The sequence below is a fragment of the Typopeltis vanoorti genome, chromosome 9 (genome assembly GCF_054136105.1).
Source record: "Typopeltis vanoorti isolate ZY-2024b chromosome 9, IOZ_Tvanoo_1.0, whole genome shotgun sequence".
In the NCBI taxonomy this organism is placed as follows: Eukaryota; Metazoa; Arthropoda; class Arachnida; order Uropygi; family Thelyphonidae; genus Typopeltis; species Typopeltis vanoorti.
The window spans coordinates 82,379,857-82,400,379 of record NC_143557.1 but is presented as its reverse complement, the minus strand read 5'-3'; the positions used below and the strand labels follow the sequence as shown (position 1 = coordinate 82,400,379).

Genomic DNA, 20,523 nt, shown 5'->3' with positions numbered 1-20,523 from the left:
GTGCATTTGTGATTTAAGCCAATAAAGAGTACAATTTGGTCAGCTAAGTTCCAAACTGCAAGCCCATCCTTGCTCATTTGGTACCCGGTAGATATCTACTAACGGGGGTGTACCACATGAAGCTAAGGATTAGGCATTAGGTCAGAAGTTCAGAAGTCCCCAATTAGTTCTCTTCATTCCTGAAAGGCAATGTGGAGGTCTCCCAGTTATTTGGCTTTGACCTTTAAGCGACCCCTTAGATGTACCAATCATATGAAAATGGCTCATATCTCAATAGGTTGAAATATAACTCCCTCTTAGAAATTTAAACATATCAACCAATTATAGATATTCTCTTAATTATCAGTTGATTGTATTATCCTAAAAGCAACAAATCCTATCCCTTCTCCATAGTTATGGCTTCTCTGCAACACACACATAAAATTGGAAGTATGAAAGATTTGTTACCTCCCAAACCATAGACAAGTGTACAACAATATAATTTGTGCAGTGCCTGGTCTGAGTGAAATCTTCATACAATCCTTCAATGGTGGAAAGGACAATTAGGTCACCCTCAATGCCACCAAAATACAGCCGGTGTTGCATTTTTCTTTTGCAAAAGGGATCTGAGCTCATCTACCCTAATCCTCAGTAATACACAAATCACCAGACAAGATCAGTTCTGTTTGCTTGGACTGACATTTACCTCAATGCTCTTCTGGTATAAATGCATCACACCAATTGCTTCCTCAACATCTAAATAAAATAAGCATTGTCTTCCCCTCAGGATGCTATTTCTCACTCAGCGACTGACTCTATGCAGATCCTATGTCCATACATGTTTAGGGTGGTGCATCTAAACCCTCCCTAAAATTACTTGATGCTTTGATGCTATCTGGAGGGAGCAATTCAGCTCATTGATTCTCTCTTCCTTACATACAATGTTTTTCAGCTCTATATCTGTTCTACAGTACTTACTTGATCACTACTCCACTGAACTGAATTGGCAATCAGCATTCCTCCATGCCAGACCTGTTAAAATAAGAGGACAGCTTCTCATCACCCCCTTTTCACGTGCCCTGAAAAAGGATGCTGAGATAAAAATAATAATAATAAATAAATAAATAAATGACGAAGAAGAAGAAAGAAAATATAGCTTGCTGGGTTGCGCCATGATATAACCCTAAAACAGAAATATTACCAGATATTCATATATACTTGATTCCAAAACCAACCCATTTATATAATGCATAATAGAGTATTTTTAAATGGAAGTGATATTTAAACTCTCTGGAAGTGATATCAAAATAACGAAAATTACCTTTTGAGATATTTTCTGTACTTTTCAAGCCACTTCAGGCTTCCAGTAAGCAGGGCAGTGAAATTCATCTCCCACCTAAAAACAATCACAAACATCAATGCCCATAGCGAGATTCAAACCAGTTGGTTGGTGAGCAAATATGCTAACCAATTAGCCAACCAGGCCGGCCATTTAGCAGTTCTCTGTTCTTTAAAAAATTCAGGGAAGTTCATAGCATTCTCCAAGGTCTGCTGAGAAAGTTTCTACTTCATCCCTCATGTTCCAGTTGAGTAAGAAAGCATGTGGTCTTTTGTATTACTTATTTCGGTCAAGTTGAAGTGGTGTAGTGTAGTTAATGTCACACCATAGATTAGTGGGTGTGTAGAATCTATGAAGACACATTTGTGTCACTGGAGACCAAACCAAGTAATTTTCTATCATTGTAATAGTTTTTCTTCCCTCATATATCCATTAGATTCATGTTTCTACAGCAAATTTTGAGCTCTTTAATACATGGTTCCAGTTTGAGGATCCCCAAACCCCCTGATTTTGTCATACTGTGATATGCAGTTCCTAGATAGGAGGCGACACATAAATGGGAATGGGATATGCAGTTACAATCCATTGCCCGCAGTAGTCTCAGCAGTGTCATGTAAATTGATGTTCAGTGGATGATCGAAAGGTTATTTATTCTCTCAGGTTGGTAGGTGAATAGACTGCAGTGAGTTGAATGGATTTTTTTATTCCATCTCTAATTGATTATAGTTATTTACCCTTCTGTGTCTCTTTGTACATTATAGAAAATGCTGGGAATTGGAATATGGTTTATTGTTGTTGCAAAGTTCTCTGAGGATGACATCTATACCTTTGATATCTTAGATGGATCAGTATTTAGTTTTATGTGGTTCTATGGTTCCTTGGCATCTGATGATTATGAGACTAAGTTGTTTTGTTTTGTTTTTTGTAGTGAATGACTTGTATATCTTCTACTTATTGATTTTTTCTGTTTTTTTTTTTTTTTGTCCGCTTGCTTTACTGAACCATTCATGAAATGCATTTCTTCTGCTAATCTTCTACTTACTTCATTATTTTATTTTTTTCTTGATATTTCTACTAACTTAGTCTGTATTGAATATAACAGGCTGCAGAAAAAGGAAGAAGTATGTTGAGAACTGTGGTTAGTGAAATCATTTGCAGTGAATGTTTTCTTTCTGGTGTTCCCCACTCTGGTCATCTGAAAGTCAATTTTCTTCTCTTGTTGTTTTTCTAGTTCAGGACACTCACTGTCTGCAGAATTTATATTTTCTTCCCAATGCTTTACTGCTTTAATGTTTTTTTGATATGGAAAGTGATTCAATTGAACCTCCAATCCTCTCTGTAGGTTCGATGCAGTGCAGGCATTAGTTAACTTTATGCGCGCTTACCTGCATTTGCTACATAGTCCAAAGCTTTGTAAAAAAATGTGGCCTATTCCTAAACAGCTGAAACATTTTGCTTTGGGTATTCTGCACCTAGATGGCTAAAGGTGCTGCAAGCACTCAACAAACACTTGACAAACTCATTTTGGGTTCGGTTTGGGTTTGGGATTGTGTTCGAGGTTATATGGTGAGTGGTCAGTGTAATTTAGCGCTCATGTAAAATTGTGATTTTTGGTGTTTTTTGTGTGTGTTTTTCCTTAGAAAATTGGTTTTATAGTATATTAGAACGATTTTCGTGTTTTTAGAATATTTTGTGTGTCTTTATAACATATTTTATTGGGGCTGTCACCGCTAGAGGGATTCGTAGTGTGTAGTGTTCGTGAAAGCTCCGGATAAGTATTATTTTCAGTTATCCTTGATAAATTTATTTAATATTGCGTAGTTTTGTTTGCCTTGCGTCTCTTAGTGCATGTGTTTCTGGTGTGTTATAATTTGATAAAATATGTTGCAAGTAAGTATGGCTCCAGTACGAAGGAAAATGGTGGCGAGTAATGATGGTTCACCATCTTTATCAAAGAACAGTAGTATAAAAGAGATGATTCAGTGTACTAGCTGAAAAATGTATGCTTTGCGGAGTGCGGTCGGAGTGTGGTTAGATGATAATAAAGGAGTGAATGTGTGTAGAAAATGTAGGGAGAATGAGAAATTGAAGAGTATTTCAGATCGTGAGTGTGATATTTTTGTCAAACTTCAGAATGAAGAAAATAGGGATATGACAAGAAACAGCGAGGTTGTACCAGAGAATTGTGAGAGTGTGAATGTAGAAAGTGTGAATGATAGTATTAATGGTTTTACTGAGAATAAAAAAGATCAGATAGACGCAATGAGTGAAATCGCATTGTTGAATGGTGCGATACAAAGGGCAAAACAGCAGCTAGAGCGTATGAGCAAAAGTCGACTGAATGAACCAGCCAATAATAAAAAGTATGACAGGAAAAATAGACGTATGAGTGTGAACATGAACAAAATGAAGGATAGAGTGCTGTATAGAGACTTGTTAGTACAAGGTGTGATAGTAGAGGATTTGACAAAATCGTACCAACCTGGTGCGACCATAAAGGATGTAACTGAGTCTGTTAGAGAGCAAAAGGAAAGGGTGAAAGAAATGATTGTTGTGGCAGGTATGAATGATTTGAAAGGAGACAAAATGAAAATGTTAGAAGACCTGAATGAATTGTTTGATGTAGCAAAAGAAAAGAGTGAGAGAGTTAGAATGATTAGTCTTTTGCCACAGTATGACAGTGAAATGTTTAAAAGGAAGGCCATAATTGCGAATGACTTTATGCGTGGATTATGTATGACGAGTGGTGTGGAATTTGTGGACGTGTGGAGTGAGTTCGATGGGCGAAAGGATCTATATAAGATGGATGGCTTGCATTTGAATGGTTACGGTGTAAGAAGACTTGAGAAAGTGTTGCTGAATGTGGTGGATGTGCAAATTCAGGGAAACTAGATTTATTAAGGAGGGGGGGGGAGAGTAGATATACAGTCCTTAGGGAGGCAGTTGAATGTAAGAATGAATATAATATGCCTGAGCAAATAAGGACAACAAATCAGAGTGGGATAGTTAATATAAGGCATCAAGGTAGGGTTGGGGCTAATGGGGGTCTTAAATTCATGTACACTAATGCTAGGAGTATTAGGAACAAGAAGGAAGAGTTTTTGGCCATGGTTGGCACTTCCAGACCACAGGTTATTGGTATTAGTGAAACATGGCTGACTGTAGATGATATAGCTAGTGGGATTGAATGTGATGGGTATAGTGTATTCAGGAATGACAGGGAGAATAAAATAGGGGGAAGAGTGTTATTGATGATAGCTGATGAGCTGCAGCCATGGAGAATAGAAGTGGAACTGCAGGATAGAGAAAAGAGCACATTTGAGGCCATTTGGTGTGAGATTGTGGCTAGCAGAACTAAATATACAATTGGGTGCTGCTATAGACCAGGTGATGGAAAAGATGGTGGTAACAGTATGCACAAGCAAATAGAAGAAATGAGTGGAAGTAGTGTGATTATTATGGGAGATTTCAACTATGGTCGCATTGATTGGAGTGAGGACAGGACACACGGGAGGAAGGAATTGGATTTTATGCGGTTATTAAGGGATAACTATCTGCGACAGCATGTAATGAAAATACTAGGGGTCAGAGAGTGCTTGACCTAGTAATTACATCTGAGGATTTGGCTGTAACAAATATGACCACATTGCCACCAATCGGTGAGAGTGATCATAGGGTGTTGACTTGGGACGTGGCTAAAGGTGTAGAATTTTCAATTAAGACAGGGTACATGTGGAATTATCGGGCTGGAAAGTATGACAAGCTTAGGAGTTTGATTGGTTCAGTGCCATGGCATGTACAACTGCAAGGACTAGAAGTCGATAGTGCATGGGAGGTAGTTAAGAAGTGTTTGCATGACGCAGTGGCTGACTGTATACCTAGAGTCCGAATAATAAATCAACTAGGGGTTAAATGGATGAATAACACCATTAAGCTTGAGCTGCAAAAAAAGAAACAACTATGGAGGGAATTTAAGGAGAAAGGTGACCGGAAGGCACATGAACGGTATAAAGCGCAGGCCAGAAGGGTAACGAGTGTGGTAAGAAAAGCAAAAAAGGATTACGAAAGAACATTGGCCATGCAGGCTAAAGAGAATCCTAAACAGTTTTTTAGATATGTAGCAAGTAAAAGGAAAAATGTACATGGCAGAATGATTTTAAAGAATGCCGATGGAAGGGAGGTAACTGAATCAGTTGATATAGTTGAGTTACTGAGTGAGCACTTTGCAAGAATATATCATCCAGGTGGTGACATTGTAGAAACGAATGTACCAGTAGATTATACGGGAATTGTGGTGAATGAAGTGGAGGTGAGTAGTCTATTGCATAACCTCAATGTCAATACATCTGTGGGATTGGATGGTATACCAGCTCGTGTTGTACGAGAAGCAGCTAAAGAATTGTCAGTACCCTTGACCATTTTGTTTAAGGCTCAGGTCTGGGTTAGTCCTGAGGGGGTGGAAAGAGAGGAAAATAGTTTCACTGCATAAAGGAGATTCCAAGACTGCTGTTGTAAATTACCGACCGATTAGTATATCAGGAATCATTGTCAAGGTCTTGGAGAAATTAATCAAGAGAAGAATACAGGGATTTGGGAGTGTTGGTGGATAGGGAATTGAAGTTTAGGGGCACATTGCAAAAGTGACTAAAACAGCTCACCAAATCACTTGGCTTCTGAAAAATACTTTAACATGCAGAGACAACCAAGTTGTTGTTCCTCTGTATCGAGCCTTGATAAGACCCCATCTGGACTACTGTGCCCAGTTATGGGCATCAGGGTTTCTTTGTGATGGGGAGGAAGTGGAGAGGATCCAGAGACGAGTGACCAAGATGATAGCAGGTCTGTGGGATGAACCTTATGAGAATAGGTTGAAGATTTGTGGGTTGCAGAAATTGGTCGATAGGCGAAGGAGGGGTGATATGATTGAGACATTCAAATTACTGAAGGGTTTCTATAAGATTGCTCCAGAAGATATTTTTGAAAATATGACTGGTGGTGGGAGGACTAGGGGCCATGCATGGAAGCTGGGCAAGAGCGTGGTTGACAAGGGTGTTAGAGCTAGGTTTTTTACTTGGAGAGTAGTGAATGAGTGGAATACGCTTCCAGAGTCTGTTGTGGGTGCTACGACCGTGAATGAGTTTAAGGCAAGGTATGATAGATACTGTGTCAATGTCGAATAGTGTTCTTGACATGATGTTAGGGCCTCCCTCGATGAGTCTGTCGACTCCTTGGAGTTGCTTGGAACAATAATAATAATAATATAATAATAATAATAAAACTCCCAACTGACTGACTGACTATATACACCAAATTGGAGACCTGCTGCTTCGTATCCATAGGAAAAAAAAAGCTTCCTGATTTCTTCTCATTTTTTTTTCTTCCAGTCCTTCTTGTCTTCATATATCTTTAACTATACCCATTTAAAGAAAACTTTGTAAATAATCTTATCAAAATTTTCTATATATTCTATTGGGAATTTTTCTGTTCTTACCATACATATCTGACTCCCAATCATTATAGGAATAACTAGTTGATCTTGCTGAACAGTAGTTCATTTCTTATAACAAGATTTTTCTCAATGATGTGATAATGGCACCATTGAATTGTGTAAAAGCATAAATTTCATGTTCTTCACTGATATTAATTCCAAGGGTTTTAACTCTTATAAAATGAAGGGAGTTCATTAATTTTGCTCTGCTTTTGGAAGAAAAAAAACTGTTGATCTAAAAAAATAAAAGGATTCTGCAATGAAAAGACTAGTACCTACTAGAAGAAAAAAAAATTCTGCTGAAGAATGCACCTGCAGGTATAGAAAAATTAACACTCACAGAATGGCCTTCCACTCCTTCCTTCCTCTGCATGGAAGTAGAGGAGTGCAAGAAGTCTGGATGTTATATATTTTTAGAACTATGACTAATTTTGGCGAAACAGAACTGATATATGGTAGAGATATGCATGGAAAGTGAACAGAAGTAAAATTCAACATGCAGTGATTGGGCAACCTCAATGAGATGTGTCATAGCTGAAACTGGAGTACATAAAACATCCAATTAATCTGACCCACAAGATACATTGAAGTGAAAAAACTTATTAAGTTGTCGGAAGATTTTCTGAGAGAATGAATAGAAAATCCAGGAGATTTAAACTATGGTGATTAAAAGAAGGTTAAATGAGGGATAGCTGTCATCACATAACTGGGAGTTTGGCTAGAAGACGTTGTTATTAAGTCAGTACAGAATTCTTATATTTTCAATATACAAGTAGTAAAATGGTGCATCACCATATTATTGAAATACTCTGTATCAGAGATAGTTATAGACAACTTTTCTGCTTGGTTACAAAATAAATCATACCAAATTATCTAAAAAAAGACAGATTACTTTAAAACACCAAGTAAAGCTGTTGCTTTAGGGCTGTTGATTTCACATCAATTATGTCAGTAATTGATGTGAAGCCGATAGCCCTAAAGCAACAGCATTACTTGGTGTTTTAAGGTAATCTGCTCTTTTAGATAATTTTTATATATTTTTATAAGTAATTATTTTTAAATAATTTATAGTTTTTTTTTTTTTTTTTTTTTTAATTACAGAAATGGAACAATTATAGTGGGTCTTCCTCCATCAACACAGACAGGCAAGTAGAAATATAACTTTATCAAACATACATGTGTGTGTGTGTGTGTGTGTGTGTGTGTGTGTGTGTGTTTTCTTTTGAAATAGATTAAATGACTATGAGCCAAGAGATAAAAAAATACAAACACTATTTTAATTAAGCAAACTGTGCAACTAGTTTCATCTTTTTAGAAGACTTCTTTGGGTGCATAACGAGGGAACCACCAACAAACATCGCAAGAGGGAAAAAAAAAAAAGAAAAAGAATCTATACGTTAAAATGTTAGCATATTAGCTTTTAAAACTGTTCTGTGTATCTCTTCGTTGTCGGGCGTGCACATGCGTTCAAGGTCTCATGAATGCCAAATTGGATAGCAGCTCAATGACAGTCTGAGAGATTATAGCTGAGGTTAGTGTTGAGATGTACTAGATTGAGAATGATTTCTTTAGATTCTACAATTCTTCTTTCCAGAAGACTTGTAGAATCTTCTGGTTCTGCCATATGTGATGTCTCTTTTATGTTCCTTTAGATGTAATTCGATAGATTTTTCCATCTCACCAAAATAAGGCATGTTGCATTTGCACCAAATATTGGTAAATTCCTGGATATTTCAGGTTGTTATGTTTTTGCTTGCATCTATTGAGCAAGGAACAGAGTTTAAGTAGAGGAGTGAAAGAAGTCCGGATATTATATTTTTTAAGAACTATGACTAATTTTGGCAAAACAGAACTGATATATGGTAGGGATATGTAGCCTTCTTCACTATTTCTCTCTTCAGTATGCCGAGGAGGTGAATTAAATAGTAACTTATTAATTGTTTGTTTTGAATAATCATTTTGCTGAAAGGTTGTAAGAAGAAATTGAAGTTCTTTGTTCTTCTTCTTCACAACAGGAGCAAGCACATTTGCCTAGCATAGAAATAATGCCAAGTTTTTGAGGTGGATAGTGATGGTACTGTGCATGAAGATATCTATTGGTGTGAGTTGGTTTTCTGTAAATAGAGATTTTTAATTTCTCAGATACACAAGTCTGGATAGTGGCCCTTCCCATTATGCATAGCATTATACATGTCCAAAAGGGGGTGTGTTTTGCATTATGGAATACATACTAAGGCAAGTGATATGAAGTCATAAGCCTCTATATACAAGTAGCTCAGAGATGAATATATTTCACCTACAAAACATTGTTTTGCTTCCTTGGAAAAAGGATTAAAACCAAGTATATAATTTCTTGGTATCTTTAACATATAATAAACCTAAGGTAAAAAGACTTTCTACTTATATACAGGATGCTCATAATTAAATAAATGTTCGAGCCCTGTAACAAAACATATATTGGACAAAATTCAACTAAACTTGGTGTAAGTACACTCTAGAACGTGGAGTTTTTATTTTCAGAATTTTTTTTTTCAGAAGATAAAAAATAGTACAAAATTCTGCCACCAGGGAACATTTGGCACTATAAATGCATATATTTGCATAATCTCATTATTTCTACTAACGAGTTGGTGGATATAAGGAATACCAAAATAGATTTGCATCATTCTTATAAGACTGAAGTGCTATGGTTCTCACCTTACCAGTACATGTATTGTTAGTCAAGCTTTACTCTCAACAATGCAGTAACTGTAATGTTATGCTTTGAGAATTCCAGCATTTGAAGGATAGGAGAAAAGGTCCAATGACAATAACAAATCTTAGAAAAATTATTTTAAGATTTGAAAACAGCAGATCTTTAGCAGTGAGGTTAGGACGAGGATGTAAATGAATTATGCCTCAACCAGTTGACAAAGTTGCAACTGCCATCGTGGAACATGGAATGAATAATGCACAAGAGTCCAACAGTGCTTCGGCAATATCAAGGCAACTGGACATGCCATTCTCAACAGTGTGCTGCATAAAATGGTTTTTCCCCTATAAGATCTCCCATCCTCAAGCTTTGCTTCATGATGATGCAGAAACTCAACTGCAGTTTGCCCTGACATTCTTAGCAGTAAATGACACATGGCCATGGAAGAGCTTGTGGACTGGTGAGGCACATTTTTATCTGAACGGTAGTGTTAACTCACACAATTGCTGCTGGGCTGCAAATAACCCACATGTGTTCCATCAGACCCATTTACGCTCACTGAAAAGTCACAGTGTAGTATGGTTTCACTGCATCATTTATTATTGGTCCATACTTTTTCAAAGAACTTTGCCCAACAGGACCAGTGATTTGTATCATCTTTGCTGTTTGGTATCAAGAGATGCTGTGAAACTTTATTGTTCTGCAACTGCAGCAATGAAGATACCTTGACTGTGCCATATTCATGCAGGATGGAGCACCACCTCTCATTGGATTGTCAGTACAGCAAATGTTACGAAAACACTTCACAGAACACAGAGTGATTAGTCGTGCATTTCCCACAGCATTGCCACCTTGTTCACCTGATCTCAACCTCTGTGACTTCTGGTTGTGGGACCATCTGAAATGCATGGTCTATGAAGGACATGTTCCAAATTTAGCAACCTTGAAAGACAGATAAAGCAGCATGCGAGGCAAATCATCGAGGGAGGGCACCCACTCTACTACTCAATCCACCAACCCTACACCAATGCTATATACTGCCCACCACCACTAGTATTTCCACAGACCGTCACAAACATCCATGCCTACGGCAGACTTCAAACCCACATCCTTTTGGCTGGAGAGCAGATATGCTAACCACTTGGCCAACCAGGCCAGCATGTATTGTCATATATGATACAAAACACTGTATATGTCATACGTATTACTAACACTAGACATCAAAAATGAAAAGATAATCTGAAAAATAAATTCGTATTTATTTACAGGTATAACAATTCATGCATTGATAACGAAGAAGCAGCAATATGATTGCTTAACGGTAGCCTAGCCTATACACTAATGAATAAATCGTTATAAAATTTTTATTTTATGCTAATTAATTAACTAATTAATAACAGTTAATTTTATGCAGTGATGATTTAACACTGCATCATTACATTTGTTTACATTGCTCTTGACTGCAAATGGCCATGTATGGCCTATGTGTTTGTGTGTTTAAGTTTTGATAAATTTTAACTTTTTATAATAGATTTGTGTATACTTTATGGTATTAAATGATAAAATATACTAGTATCTACATATATTTTATGAATTCAGACCATACTTAACTCTCTCTTAATTTTTTCGATATTTCTAAGCTACATGATTCGTCTGCGAGTTTTTCAAATTGTCGCAAATCTCCAAAAAACTTTCCAATATATTTATTCAAAAAAAAAAAAAAATACATATAAGTGGAACCACACAGTTCAAACCTGTGTTTTTCAAGGGTCAACTGTGTGTATGTATGTATGTATGTATGTATGTACGTAAATAAATAAATAAATAAATGTATATATTACTTTTCTGTCAGTATTTTCAATCTTAAGAAACTAACAGAGTGTTAATCCTTGTAATCTCCTGGTATTTCCATCATATCTGGTAATATGATGGAGATAACAGCTTTGGGATGCTACATATATGATAAACAGTTTTGAGATTAGGATTGATTAAAATTAGGGATGAGACAAAGGCTGTGATCATTATATTATATTATATTATATCTGAGAAAAACATGGGCTTGCCAGTTTGTCTTGTGACTGGAATTAAAAATCTCAGTTTCTGAGAAGCAAAAATTCTGCCATCCTCTTATGTGATTAGTAAATTTTTTGGATGAAAATTAGTAAATTTTCATCCAAAAAATCCTTGTAAAGATTCTTTCCAACTGAAGAACACATGATACTTTAATACAAATAAGTATGATGCCTGTGGATAGTACTGAAATAGAATTACAGATAACCAAATTGGGAATGGAAGTTAATTTAATAACTAAATTTTGTTAAATGCACAGAATCACATCATCATTATAGGAGAACAAAAATATAGTTTGGTTTCCCTTTCAATTTGATGGGAAGTTAGGGATGGGAAAGTCGCTTTGATTTTAAATTATGAAATCTCCAAGGATGATGATCTCACTGTTTGGATAGTTAATATGAAATTAACTTTCAGATATATGTAATCAAAGAGGTCTGCATGGTTATCCAAATTAGAAGGTAGCAAACAAAGTGAATCAAGGGGGGAAAAAATCATATAAAGGGATTTGAGGTTTAGTATCCTATGTCATGGAATGTAAGTCCTGACAAAAACATATAGTTAAGTTGAAATTAGAGAGTGCCATATGAGATTCAATTAGGAACAACTGATCTGGTTTGATGCCTATGACTGATGGCACTCTTTAATTCAACTCATTAATGTTTGTACTGAAGCCCCCAGATGTTAATGAAATAGATGTGGCAGTTTTTTTTTTTTTTTTTTTTTAATGTGCTCAATTTGTTGTTTGTTAGGCCTTTTGGAGTGTATTTTTGTTATTTTTACAATGATTTTGTCATTTTTTGTGAGAGTTTTTTTTTTAAATACATTGTCACTATTATTTATAATGTTATTTTTTATGGTTGGGTGTAATGGCTGAATTTAAGAGCATAGGCATACAGCATGGGTGAAGAACTTATAGACATAGCTCCCACATAGGGAGTGATCTTTTTTTCCAGTCTAAGCATTGCCTCAATAGTCTTTGCTGCACACTATTAGACTCCTTCTAGGCATGATCTAGCAGAGTAAGCAGCAGGATTATTCATTAACTGGTTGAGAAATGTCTTAATATGTTACCATCTGGTTTTTGCTAGATCATGCCCACAGGAGTCTAATAGTGTGCAGTAAAGACTGTTGAGGCAATGCTTGGACTGGAAACAGAGCATTCCCCTATGTGGGAGTTATGTATACAAGTTCTTCACCCATGCTGTATGCCTATGCTCTATAAGTATTTGTAAATATTTGGCCAAGAGGTCCTATTACAAGTATTCACCCCATTTTGCAAGACCAGATTTTTGAATTTGAACAACCCTGATGTATTCTTGATTTTTTTTCACAGACAGAATTTTTTTATTGACACAGTTTATTACTAAATATGAATGTGGTTGTTATTATTATTATTTTTTTTTTTTTTACCAGAATATGACACATGCAGAAACACTCTTAAATATGGAATTGGCTTTCTTTGTAGATAATACATCTAAATATATCAGTGATTCTGCAAATTGTTATGATGATAGCCTTTCAGAGATGTTCTCAAAAGAAAACATATTGTGGACTATGATAACACTGTGATTTTCAGAAATACTTATGTGGAGGTTATAATGATGATCTGCAAATACAAGAATTTGATATGGAGGTGTAAAATGAGACATACTCATGAAACTGATGGTTCACTGTCAGTTTCATGAGATGTAAACATCAAGAAAGGATATACCTTCAGAATTTCCTTTCCAAAGTAAAAATGATTCTGGTTGGAGCCAGCTGATATTTTCCAAACCATTTTCTACCTGCACCAAAACCTTAGCTCTGAATTTAACCTTTTCGGAGATGAAAGACTTGAAGTCTTTAAAAATTAACAGCAATTTTATCATCACTAGAACAGCTTTAGAAAAGGCCATTGTAATACTTGATAAAGAATAATACAGAAACCTTGGTAATTGACCTACCATTCATCCCTTCCTTCCAATCTTACATTAAGTCAGACTAAATAAGCATATAGATAGTGTCTGTTGTAGGATGATAAAAGTGAAGACCTTCTATAGACATCACCTTTCTCCTTCCCACCAGGCTATATGATCTTCTCAAGATCTACAAGCTAGGAGTTTCTTTAAGGCCTGTCATTCAATGTATTGGCTATCCAACTTTATACAATCTGAGCATCTTGCTCCCCATTTATAGGTAAGTAAGTCTGCTTCTCATGTTAAGAATACTGAGTATTTGACAAACAATGTGAACTTCATCTTGGTCTATCTGGTATAGTGATCGCTGTAGATATAGTTTCCCTGACCAACATAACTTTAGAGGAATAAGATTTTCTTACAGATATCATCTACCTTTTTTAATTTTGTCATGCACATGCACATTCATTCATTCATTTGACTGTTTTACTCATCAAGATAAATTTTACCAACCATTAGAAAGTACAGCTTTCTGATGCTTGCTAGTTATTTTATGGAGTGTTTTCAGTAGCATCTCCTCTGTGATATTCTTAGGCCAGTGGTTTGGTATATAGGTATGTTGATATCTTCTCTGTTTGGATGGATTCTCAATATCTGAACTCCATATGTTTGTCACAGATGCTAATGCTGCTCATCAATGATGCAGTTCCTTTGTTTGCATTTTTTTTTTTTTTTGAATCTTCTATGATCTGTGGACTACTAGTTTTCAGTCTTTCAGAAAAAACACAATCAGGTCGTTACATCTACTCACAGTCTTGCCATCATCCATATCTAACATTTAGCACTGTTAAAACCTTAGTTCATACTCACTGAGTGTGCTCCACTGAGGTCTTATTGCTCCAGGAAATACAATACATTTACTCTACCTTATTATGTAATGGTTTAAAGGAGTCTTTTATCAACCAAGCCATAAGTAATTACAGGACACTGTCTTCTTCCTCTCAGGAAGAAATTAATTGTATTTCCATCCCTTATGTCAAGGAATAACTAAATACATCTTTATGATACTTAAGACATCTTAATATTCAAGTAGTTTTTTTTTTTACCTGTCATTGACAAAAATCAAGCCTTTTTCCTTTCGTCTTTCTAGGAGTTAACCAGAACCAATGCATCTGTGGTCTGTCCTACTACTTTGGCCAACTTGGAAGATCCACTGTTGTTTGTCATGAAGAAAATAAAATTTGTATCAGGTATACTGTGAACCTGAACAAACTATGCTCTATCTCCTCCAAACACAGAGGCCCTTGGAAGAAAACTTAATTTCTATACCAAACCAGATTTATATGAAAGACTACAAGAACAGCTGGGAGGCATTATTACATTGCTGCAATTTTAAGGCCTGATGGACTACATTTATCTGTCTATTCCCATAGAAATGGAAATAGCACTCCTTCACTCTATTCAAAATTAATTTCTATTTTTTATCTTTAATTATTATTATTTTCTTGCTACATTGTCATATGCATTTTCGAGATCTACAAAACTAAAATACAAATCCCAAGACAAAAGCTGTTCAGAATACTGTAATTATATGGTGTAAACTGGATATTATATCAAGAAATATATAGTCTGTATTTAAGTTGTAAATGAACAGTTTGAATTGAAGGAAGTACACAAATATGGTTTGTTGTTAAATCAGGTGCAAGTCAGGAGTGCACATTATTTCCGCTGGATCACATTAAATTTGAAGATTGAGACAATTGAAGACCTATTAATACTAAATAATTATGGAAGTTGCTATGTAAAATTATTTATTTGTAGAACTTTGGGGTATGTTTCATAGCAACTTTGCAGGAAGATAACCACAAAAAGAGAGAAAAAAACGATTAAATTGAAAGCACATCATGATAATATATGCGCTATTGGCTGCAGGAGAATGACTCCATCTGCATTAATAGATATTAAGAAATAAAATAAATTAAGGTCAAATATAAATTATGTTAAATTTAAATAATTAATTAATTACAATTTATGAAACACGCAAATAGGAAGTTATTAGTAAGAATAACTTCAAAAATTGAGACAGTTTAAGGCAATTATTTTTGTTATGGTTAGGATTATGAATGTATGCTTCACAGCTTTCTTTATACAGTCTTTCCAGAAACAAATAGCTTTGTGTAGAACTTTGGCATTATTCCACTGAATTCTTTGTTTTGTAAATATGGCATGGCTTGCTAAACCAGATATGTTAGGCTCTTTAAGTGAAATATATTCTTGATGTTCTTCGAGCTGAATTTGTGTAGAAGAACCAGTCTGTCCATAATAGCATAAGCTTCAAGAACAGGGGATTCTGTAAACTCTAGGATGAAAAAGAGGAGGCTATTTGTCTTTTGGAGAGAATAAGGAAGGTATTTAGTTTGTAAACTGGATAGAAGGAGACTTGCAGGTTAGTCTGGTGAAGAAGTCTTGCTATTCTTTCTGAAAGTTCTTTAACATATGGAAGACAAATTCTGAAAACTTCATCTTGAGGAGAGTTAAGATGAATGCCCTAATTCTATTGATAATTTTTGTATTACAACCATTAGAAATAATGCTAGGTCTGATAACAGACAGTTCGTTGTTTAAAAAAGAATTGGTTGAACATATTTTATGAGCTCTGCTGACTACAGATTTGACTACACCATATTTCAGACAAGAGTGATGATGTGAGTTAGAATCAATTTATTTGCCAGTATAATTTGGTTTTGTATATACCAAGAACTGTAGACTGTCATTTAGTTAACCTAGAATTAGAACATCCAGAAAAAGAAGACTGTTGTTATTGTTTGTTGATTCTTGGATTAACTGAATTAATTTTCTCAAGAAATTCATGAAGATCAGGCAAAGAGAAGTTCCAAGAACAGAAAGATCAACATATATGTACTAAATTGATGTTTAGGTGAAAAAATGTTGAGAATATGTTGTTCAAAAGTTGCATAAAGTAATTAGCTAGAGTAGGAGAAATGGGAGACCCATAACTGTTCCTTCTATCTGCTTATGTATAATTTATTCTGGCAAATGAAGTAGCCTGAATTAATGACAAGGTCAAATAAATTTACAATATCAGGAGAAAAATCATCATGAAGTAATGCAATTGTATCAGTAAGAGGGATATTTATGAAGTGTAAGACTACATCAAACTCACTAGGAAGATCTGTGGGCTGCAAGAATAATCTTGGAATTTTGTTCTCGAAATCTATTGGATTTTTTATGTAAGAAGCAGTTTCCTGTAACCACAGAGTGAGAAACATTTTCTTTATGTAACTGGATAAAAACATAAAAGTTGTGGAGGAAAAGCATAATGAACTTTTTAGTCTTTTTTTTTTTTATTCTTCATCCCAGGAATGAACTTCATCTAAGAGACTGTTCAGTTATTCTCCTGCAGTCAGTAGCAAATATAATATCATGTGCTTTCAATTTAATTGTTATTCTCTCTCTTTTTTTGGGGGGGTTCATCCTTCAGTGCACTGAAAATAGCTATGAAACATAGCCAAAAATTCTACAAATAAACAATTTTACTTAAAAATGACTTTTACATAAGTGATATGAAAATAAACAATTTTACATAATTATTTGATATTTATATGTCTTCCACTTCTCACTTTTCAAATCTATTCCTTTACTTTATGGAGGGTGTATTTCCAAGTTAACATCTTTTTTAGAAAAATAACTATTGAAAAGAGCTAAAAGTATAAATAGAATAACTTTCTGAAATGCTGCAGGAGAGCACAATTAATTCTAATTGTTGCAAAATTAAAGAAGTTTTTTCATTCTTCTCCAGCATGTCACATTTGCAGGTATGCAAGTTTTGCATTATTAATTAATCAGATCCATGAAGCAAAGAAACAGCGGTGATGTTAATTGTGTTATCGATTCTCTTCAAAACAATGAACCATCTATCATCTGAACTACCTTTATTTTTAATAGTTCTAATACAAAACTATCGGTAAACTAATCAATAATTATGGCCTTCATCTTAACTCTCCTCAAGAAGAATTCATAACTTATTTTTAATGGTATTAACAACACTAAACAAATTATTTTATAAAAAATATGTTTATTAACTTGCTTCTATTTTGCTGAATTTCAAATCACCATCTTCAAAGCACAACACAGCATGTATACATGACAGTGAATAAGTGAAACTGCAAATTGTAAAGGACAAAAGATCTAAAGTCCTAATTTGGTGCCCCTCTAATGTTGTGGGGGAAAAAAAAAAAAAGTACTTCATCTATGTGGGCATTGCTCTTAAGATAACATATAAGATAACTTAAAATAAATTGTCTTTAATTGTCTCCCAATTTTTTGGAAAATTAATGCAACCATATTTGTTCAGGTTAGGAGAATTCTTCATAGCCATGGCTGACTTAAAAAAATAATCTTTCGGATCTGTGACGACTTCTAAATAGCACATTAGCTTCGCGGCCGTGAGGCCAAATGGCGAAAATATTGTCGCCGTATCTGAGCCAAATTTTGGGCTTTAGACATACTGTCTCTAGAGCACGTTGCTCAAAGTCTTCCATATAAAAGTTAGCTATTGGGGGGGAAAGTGGTGAGCCCATGGCTGTACCTTCTTTTTGAAGGTAAAAATTGTTTTGCCACACGAAATATCCGGAGTGGAGTACATGGGCAAAAAGGGCCATGATGTCGTGTGGAAATATGTTCTGTAGGAGCAAGATAGTGTCGTTGATCAGAACATTAGTGAAAAGGGAAGTTATGTTAAAGCTGACTAATAAATCTTGGTCGTTGAGTGTAATGTTTTTAATTTTATTAATGAAATGTTGTGTATTTTTTATGTAGGAAAGGGACTGACCTACCAATTCCTTGAGTGTGGCCGCTAATTTTTTGGCTAAGTGATACTTTGGGCTGTCATTTCCTTCAACAATCAGATGTAAGGTGTGCCTGGTTTGTGTTGTTTTTGTGCGCCCAGAATTTTTGGCAGGCCATAAATTCTGGGCGCACGGGCATAATGAGGTATTAATTTTTTTGTTGTTTCTTCGGGCCATGTGTGGACGGATTTGATTAATTCAGTTGTTTTCTTTTTGTTACATTTTGTGGAGTTGTAGTTTACCATTTGGTAGGTGTTGTGGTCCGATATTAAATGGTTCATTTTTTCAATGTATGTTGTATGGACTAAAAGGACAGCGGCATTGCCTTTATCTGCTTTTGTGATTATAATGTCTTAGTTATTTTTTAAGGATTTAAGGGTTAGATTTTCGGTTTTATTTAAGTTGGTGCTTAGTTTTTTGTTTGAATTTAGTATACACAATGTTTCCATTCATATTTTATCAGCCAAAATGGTGGGGAGGGATCTTAAACCTCTCTCAATATGATACACGATATCAAGTTTGTTCACTGACCTCGGAGAAATGGTGTAGTTCACCTTGGGTGAGATTGTTGTTTGATTGGTTGATAATCAAGCAGTGGTTCGATGGTGGTTGGTTGCTCCTAACTTTGTTTGTGGGTTGTTTTATTAGTAATTAATAAAATAATCTATTCAACACGTGTGTTTTTGTGTCCCTAAATTTACAAATATCAGTGCTGATCACCGTGTAACCTTAAAAGAAAGATTCATATAAAGAATTGACTGTGTCGGTTAATGGGATATTGGTGAAGAGAAATTATGTCAAAACTGACTAATATTTCAGAATCTGTAATTTTTATATCCTTGATTTTTTCAAGAAACTCTGTTGAGTTTTTTATATAGGATCTGGAATGACCAGTGAGAGCATTTAAGGAACGTGATAATACTTTTGCAATCTGATAAGTTGGAGAGTCAATGCAATTTATGATAGGTCATACAGGACAGTCTTCTTTATGGATTTTTGGGAGTCCATAAAGATGAGGAGTTCTTCCAAAGTAGATGCGTATTTTATCCACGTAGTTAGGATCCCAACTTATAACCTCATCAAGTAATTTATTTAGTTGTTTAATTTGTGAATTAGTAGGATTACGTGTGATCTCTTGGTAGGCCGTGGTGTCTTCTAATAGGCTGGATACTTTTGTCTCATAGTCAGTCTTATTCATAATTACAATAGTTTTTCAATTCACTATGAAAAAGAAAACTCTGGTACTTTACCATTTTTGGACATCTTCCTTACTAGAATGTCTTCTGGTACCTTATCTACAAGCGTCTTTCGAAAACCCACATTTACTGGCAGATACATTCACAAAACGTCTGCGCACCACATGTCTCAAAAATTTGGCATTCTTAAATCTCTAATTCATAGAGCACATAAAGTTTGCTCTTTCCCCATAATCTTACAACAAGAGCTTTCCATCATTAAAAAGTTAATGGAATCAAATGATTACAACTCCAATCAAATCCAACAGATACTTGACTCTTATGTTCCAACACCTACAGTTTCTTCAACAGTCTGCAGAGTTCCTATTCCTTACATTCCAGGAATCTCAGAACCTATAGGTAGAATTCTGAAAAAGTATCAATTGATTCCAACATATATTCCTATCAACAAAATTTCTTCTTTATTACCTTCTACAAAGGATAAACTGTCTTCTCTATCTTTGGCTGGCGTTTACCAAATACCTTGCGAATGTGATGTCTCTTATTTTGAACAAACTGGCCATTCTTTGGAAAAAAGAATAAAAGAACATCAATATTATATTGATTATAACAAACCTCTGAAGTCTAGTCTGCCACAGCACAGTATTGACTCTACTCATAGTGTCCAGTACGATAAAGCAGTTCTCCTCCATAGATACAGATTCAAATATGAACGCTTATTCAAAGAAAGTTGTGAAACTATCTTACACTGACCGAATTTAAATAGAAATGACTGTATGTCTCTCTCTCAAAGATCTGGGAGACTTTAATCTTATGTAAAAAACCATTTATCTTAATAGATTAAATTTGTTATTTCTATTATTTCCTAGCACGCAGTAACAATTGTATTTTAATAGGTGATCCACTGAACATTTTGCTTGTATTCCATTCCTAGTACTGTTACAGACACTGAAGATGTACTATTAATTTTAGTACGGAATATCTGCCCTTTTA

General features: G+C 35.1%; 1 protein-coding gene across 2 annotated transcripts in view; it reads left to right on the top strand.

Moving 5' to 3' along the window:
* Window positions 1-20,523, top strand: part of LOC150103204 (protein BANP-like) — a 329,769-nt gene that overhangs the window by 197,663 nt on the left and 111,583 nt on the right. For both annotated transcript variants that reach the window (XM_090398157.1, XM_090398158.1), the window contains one exon: window positions 7,908-7,951. In XM_090398157.1, the coding sequence (XP_090254283.1) occupies window positions 7,908-7,951 (44 nt within the window). The remainder of the gene's footprint in view (window positions 1-7,907; window positions 7,952-20,523) is intronic.